The sequence below is a fragment of the Triplophysa rosa genome, linkage group LG11, assembly GCF_024868665.1.
Source record: "Triplophysa rosa linkage group LG11, Trosa_1v2, whole genome shotgun sequence".
In the NCBI taxonomy this organism is placed as follows: Eukaryota; Metazoa; Chordata; class Actinopteri; order Cypriniformes; family Nemacheilidae; genus Triplophysa; species Triplophysa rosa.
The window spans coordinates 13,418,342-13,424,809 of NC_079900.1; the positions used below are offsets into that span (position 1 = coordinate 13,418,342).

Below are 6,468 nucleotides of genomic sequence, written 5' to 3' on the forward strand. Positions count from 1 at the left end.
AAAACGTGTGATGAAAAGGGTTGTGTTCTGCAGACAACTCTGAATAAAAACTGGTAATATAGAGTTTATTTCTAATATTTCCCGTTCTGTGACCATAAGCGGTTATTGTAAATAATATGCAAACACTGTTAAATCCATCCATGTAAATAAGAAATAAAAACATTCTGTTAACTAACAAACAAAGTTAAAACAACTACGTTACGCGTGAAGGGACTAACTGCCCGTGTTTTTTCAAACCGCGTTTAGATGTAAGTTATTTCATGTCTGACGTCGAGATCTCTGGCAAAATTTAAATGCTAAATTAAGACAATACCTTGCAGATATACCATTCATGGATTCATGGCCCTGTGAGCTGCATTAAACAGTCTCTTAGATTTACATTTAAGAATTTGACATGAAAATTATGTTATGTTAGATTTAAAGTAATTAAAAGATGTAAACAATTTATATTTTATATTTATAACAGAGGGGTGCCAAAACCAACCAGACAATAAAAAATAGCAGTTAGTAAGTTAGAATTTACAGTTAGTTTGGAACCCAAGAATATTGCAGTTTGCACATTAAGCATATTTGGCATTTCAAAATATAATATGTAAGGTTTACAACATAATGCATTAATATAAATAAAAGTGCAACAAAGATACATAAAAAGTTCAATCTTTAATTGCTATTCAATACTCCTCCCCCTTTTAGGTTTTTGTAAGAATAGCCGTATTACATCAATCAAAGTGAATATCTGGCACAATAATACACTGCAGTGTCTTCAGTCTTCAGCTGATTCATATGCAGATAGAAATTCGAGCTGTCTTTAGAAGCTGTGAACCTGCCCTGAACTGTCTGAGCTGAGCCTTTGTCAGAGTCTGTATAATAGTGTATAATCCATTCGAGTCCTTTTCCAGGTGCCTGACGGACCCAGTGCATCCTATAGCTACTCAGAGTGAATCCACTGCAGGCACAGGTTAGTTTGATGGATCCACCCGGAGACAAAGTTACAGGCTGTTCAGATTGTGTGAGCACAACCTGAGAGTAGATTCCTAAACACAGACACAAAAAATACCACTGCTTTACAGATCTATCCAATTACCATATAAATCAATGTGATTATATTTTATATCATAATTTCTGAACAAATCCCAAACTCTGTTTCTAAATGTTTCTGTAAGTATGTAAATAAACTCACTGTTTACAGAAACCAGCAAAAGAAAGAACGTTAGGAAAAACATCGTTTCTCTCTTCCCTTTCAGCCACTTTTAAATAATTAGGTGGCTCAACTTTTGAGAGACATAAACAGAAGAGATAGAATTTTTAACTCGAAGCGCCTCATTTATATACAGCGTTAGAGCAGATGGAAGAATGGTGGTCATTACTTTCGCACTTGCCTTCGAGTGCTAGTGTTTGTTATACAGCATCCAAGACATACAGACTGATGATCACAATACACACAGGTATTATTGTAAGGTTTATATAGACACCTGGTATTGCTATCATTACTAATTTAAGATTATGAGAGGTAATCCGGGAGAAAAAAGGGGAAAAAATCATACCCAGGATGAACACGTCTTTCTTGGTGGATGCGTACTAATATATTTTCAGTGATTTTCATGTTGAGCGGGTGTCTACGCCTAGTGTCGTCGAGTGAACGCTCGACTAGGATGGAATAGGCGCGAGACTCTCCCCCTGTCTATACATGCCACTTAAAAAGTGAGTACGTGATTTTTCAAGGCTTCAGAAATTACAGTGGACCTTTGAGAGCGTGTAAACAGCGGGCCGTGCTCTTCAAGAGGTGGCTCCACACGAATGATTTCCTCAGGTACAGCAATGACTTGCAATAAAGAATACGAAACCCAAGAACTTTGATATTATAAGATTTGTTGCTCATTTATTCTAGTTAATCCAGGGAGAGATTCAATCAATAAACCGCGTATTTTAAAGATGCACAATAAAAACGTTATCGAAGAGTATGAAAGCAGTGTAAATTATCAATTATATGGTGGGTGGAATAAAGGAGGACACAGAGGAGTATCACATCAGAGAGTACTTTGAGCGCTATGGAAAGATCGAGACCATCGATATAATGGAGGAGCGCTCGACAGGGAAGAAGAGAGGCTTCTGCTTCGTCACCTTCGACGATCACGATACTGTGGATAAAATTGTTGGTGAGTTATTCGACAGGTCGAGGAGCCACGTTCTTGCGTGTGTTTACACAAAATAAAATGTACTGAAAAGTACAGATGACAACATTGTCGAAACGGTCCTGTTCACTCATGATGTCATTTCATCATGGAAGACTACGCGCCTGTGCAAATATGTATTCTTTTACACAGCGACAACTACAAACAATCAAGATGACAAAAGCATCCGTCAGTTTTGTACTTGACGGTAGACGTGTAATATACATTTTCAAAAAATGTTGGATTTTACCCCAGACGATAATTGGATCATTTGCAAAAACTGGGATTTTAAAACTCATTTTGTAAAGTTTGCGTTTCTAGGTCCCCAAAAAACAGTTCTCCAAAAAAAGCTATTATGATCAGATGTAGAATCTCATCGTTGTCATCTTCTCATTCTTATTTTTTCCAGCACAAAAATATCACACAATCAACTCCCATAACTGTGAAGTGAGAAAGGCTCTTCCAAAGCAGGAGATGCAGGCCGTTTCTAACCAGAGGTGTACGTAATGCTTTTCACGTTCGAGTCGTGTTTCAGTCCGTGTTGTTAGTGATCTGAATGCTCACAGATGGTTATCGTCTGTGGTTTTTGTGTAGATCGTGGTGGAGGTGGGGGTAACTTCACGGGCAGAGGTGGAAACTTCGGAGGTGGCAACTTTGGCCGAGGTAAGATGTCATGTGAAACCGTACATCCGATCCCGTCTAAAGCACACATTGTTCAGTAGCACCTTAGGTGTAATTGATCCTGCAGTGAACACATTGAATGTGGTGCATTTGTGTGGTTTACAGGAGGGTACGGAGGAGGAGGAGGCCGCGGCGGCTACGGAGGAGATGGATACAACGGATTTGGTGGGGAATGAAAAAGTGTCTGTTTGCAATATGCAGCTGATTCGTGGCAAATTTGTTATTATTCGTCAGCTCGTGTGTGTGTGTGAAAATCAATAAGTCTATGTGAAGCGTATAGATGTTGTTGACGTGCATGTTTGTGACTGCGCATGAATGTGTTTGTGTGTTTGATGTTAGGTGGTAACTATGGTGGCAGTCCTGGTTACGGAGGTGGCCGTGGGGGTTATGGTGGAGGCCCTGGGTACGGTAACCAAGGCGGAGGAGGTTTTGGAGGATATGATAACTACAACGACAGAGGAAACTTTGGAGGTATGTACTTTACAGATCAAGTTGCATCTGTTTTATTTTCACACTTAGAGCAGAATGACCAACAAAATCAGAAAATACAAACAATATAAACCTAAATTTGTCAACAGATGCAATATTTTGTAACCTGATGACAGTCAATGTCTATATTTAGCCTACTATATATATTATTATATCAATATATTAAATTGTTTACAATTTATTGTATATAGCCGTAGATAAAATAAGAGACCACTCCAAATTTAGATGTATTCAAGATGTATTGTGGCTGTTCCAGTCCAGTGTTTGTTGAATTTCAACAAAATCAAACCTCAGGAGTGACATTAAGGCCCAATTGTAGCCCTTACCCCTACACTTTCCCCTACCCCTCCGTTTAGCGCGTTCACGTGGAGGGGTAGGGGTGTCTCAATTCTCTTTTGGTTGGAGGGGTAAGGGGAAGGGCCAGATAGCCCTTCAAACGAAGATTTTTCGAGACCTCACTTCAAACGAAGGGCTAAGAGAAATTTCCAACATGGCTGCTCCCTCCATCAAGCAGACCCAAATGTACAGCAAGTAATTTTTGACATTAATAAGGTGTTTTATTACAATTTTTCATTTTATGTATGTTACATTCAATCTTGTGTTTGTATTTAGCACTTTAGGGTTAGGGTACCACTTTGTTTCAAGGGGCGAAGGGGTAGAAAATAGAATTGGGATTGGGCCAAAGTCATCCAACAGCAAATGTGAAAGACTGACAGCATGACACGACAGCTTATCGCTTTTTTTCTCATAAAAATCTTTTATGTTGTCTTCACCTGTTTCTCCAGCTTTCATTTTCTGCAAATAAACTCAAATATAAACAATATTTTATTTGAAATTTGGTTAGTAGTTCACAGAAATGTTGTTAGTAGTTCACAGAATGAAACAAAAATTATCATTTAAATTTTCCTTAGACGCATACCTATAAATAGTAAATTCAGAAAAAAATGAAATAGAATAATACATTGTTGCAGTATTGCAAAATATTGATCAATACACAAGGAATTGCCGCTTTTCAGTCCTAGGGACTGCAGATGAAAAGTAGTTATTGTTACTAATTCTGGCATATTTACATGGTGTATTCTTACACAACAATGTTCATGAATATGCATGGTCCCTATTAAATAAATCTGTTGAAACATGTTAGCACTTGGTTCCAGTATATGGAAATGAATTATTTTATATATTGCATTATTTTTTCTAAAGTATTTCCACAGATTTTTTTTCAGAAGAAAAGAATGAAAGATCACTGTTATTACTCATTTATTTACACTCACGTGATTGAACTGGGATCTTTACCTGTGTCTCAGGTAACTTCTGTGGTGGCGGAGAAGGAGGAGGGGGGAATTACAATGACTTTGGGAATTATGGAGGACAACAATCCAATTACGGGCCCATGAAGGGAAATAACTTTGGAGGAAGAAACTCTGGACCTTACGGAGGTAACTTTCCATTTTTCTTGGGTGAGGCTTTCAACAAGCAAAAACCCGTAGTACTGCCACGTTACGCAAATAATCACGCACTATTGTGGCATATAGTGCCAATAAATATAAACGTTTGATGTCGCGAAGCGTTAGAAACTTGCTGCCGTTCTGGAAATGTGTGTCCAGATGACACTTCGAGGTCTGATGTTTTGCTCCGTTATATTTAACAGGTGGATATGGGTCTGGTGGTGGAGGCGGCTCCAGGCGATATTAACCCGCGCGCTCGTCTCTGGTAAGTTGGGCTTCACCTTGGAGTGTCGGCAGAAGCGCTACACAGAATGATGTGCTTTACCCTGTGTCTGTTCAACAGATCCACAGTTAGATGGAGATGAGGACAGATGGGTGCAGTGGGAAGGAAAGGACAGATTACTCAGAGAGAGTGGGAGGGGCCAAGATCTGCCAGTGCAGCGCATGAGCTGTGAGAGAGCGTAGACAGACTCTCTAGTGTTTGTGTGTTAGTGGATGTACATTCCCTTCATATTCATTCATGCTCGATTTTACTCGTTCCGATTTATTTTTTGTGCTTACCCCCTCTTGTGACTCTGTGAGCGAGTGTTTCAAGACATAATGTTATGAAACGCTGTTGCCAGAGACGTCTTACATGATTGGTTATGCAATATTTTGTGGCCTTGAGTATACGATTTGGAGAATGTCATGTTAGTGTCTCTTGTATTTTTCAATTGTGAGTACATGTGTTGTTTATCCTGAGTTAAAAAAATATGCTAAAACATTGAGAGTAGACTCCATAGAGGGCATGTACCACGGTAAACATGTAAAGATAGACGTCTAGATTGTTGAACTATTTTGACAAATAAAAAGGAAACCAGTTGAAATAAAGTCACTTAGTGCGTCATTGAGTCTGAAGAGAGTGCAGCTGCTGTTGTGTATGAGATTAAGTTATGGGACCGGCCCGCGTGGACCATACAAACGTGTCAGACAGACCGTGGACCGGACCAGGTGAGAGGTTGTTTCAGAGAAAGGAGTTTGCCTCGAGAGCTAGCGTCTGTTTTCATGAGAGCGAGCGAGCGAAGGAAGGAAGGCTAGCGGTGAGAGCGATGAGGGTTTGAGACAGACAGAAGAACAGAAGCAGGTAAGAGTAACTCTTCTGCTTAATTTACAGATGGCAAAAGAAGCTCCTGATCTACCGTAAGTGGCTGAAAAGCATTTATGACGCGTTTTCAGCGACGGTTCTGGATGGGTAAGATTAACAAATGCTAAATATATGGATAAGTATCCTCCCGCATTCTCATTGGAACTCAGAAAGGCCGGGATCTATTCAACTCAAATGCCACCTGTGGTGACCATAAATGAAATGAGGAAATAACGGAAATCAATCACATTTTACTNTTAAATAAGCTTGATATGTGTTTGGAAAGATGTTCTGTTTATGTTTTGTTGACATGTCGAGTGTTTTCTGTATTATATTTCGTTTTTTAGACTAATGCTAATTGCTAATTGGGATATTGTTCAGCGGCTAGCTAAATTCGGTTATGTATGTGGCATGCAATGTATGAAGTAACTGTGATGAAGAAGGCAGGGAATTGACGAGGAGGAGGGACAAATTGTCATTGTTAAGCAGTGTATTTATGGGTTTATTGCCAGTGCAATTGATTTTGATATTTTGAGCATTGTTTGTTGATTAGCTG

At 39.2% G+C, this 6,468-nt stretch overlaps 1 protein-coding gene across 1 annotated transcript; it reads left to right on the forward strand.

Moving 5' to 3' along the window:
- The first annotated feature begins 1,987 nt into the window (after positions 1-1,987).
- LOC130561278 (heterogeneous nuclear ribonucleoprotein A3-like) lies at positions 1,988-5,675 on the forward strand. Its single transcript, XM_057345490.1, has 8 exons — positions 1,988-2,156; positions 2,581-2,670; positions 2,766-2,834; positions 2,958-3,017; positions 3,192-3,323; positions 4,649-4,780; positions 4,993-5,054; positions 5,133-5,675. Exons 1-7 carry the CDS (start codon positions 1,988-1,990, stop codon positions 5,034-5,036), a joined length of 696 nt encoding a protein of 231 aa, XP_057201473.1. The 3' UTR covers positions 5,037-5,054; positions 5,133-5,675.
- Positions 5,676-6,468: the final 793 nt, after the last annotated feature.

Excerpts from the sequence above, each read along its gene's own strand:
- LOC130561278 (XM_057345490.1), top strand. The coding sequence starts at position 1,988 with ATGGTGGGTGGAATAAAGGAGGACACAGAGGAGTATCACATCAGAGAG. Across the intron at positions 2,835-2,957 it reads AGGTGGCAACTTTGGCCGAG|GAGGGTACGGAGGAGGAGGA; the intron begins GTAAGATGTCAT and ends TGTGGTTTACAG. Across the intron at positions 3,324-4,648 it reads CGACAGAGGAAACTTTGGAG|GTAACTTCTGTGGTGGCGGA; the intron begins GTATGTACTTTA and ends CCTGTGTCTCAG.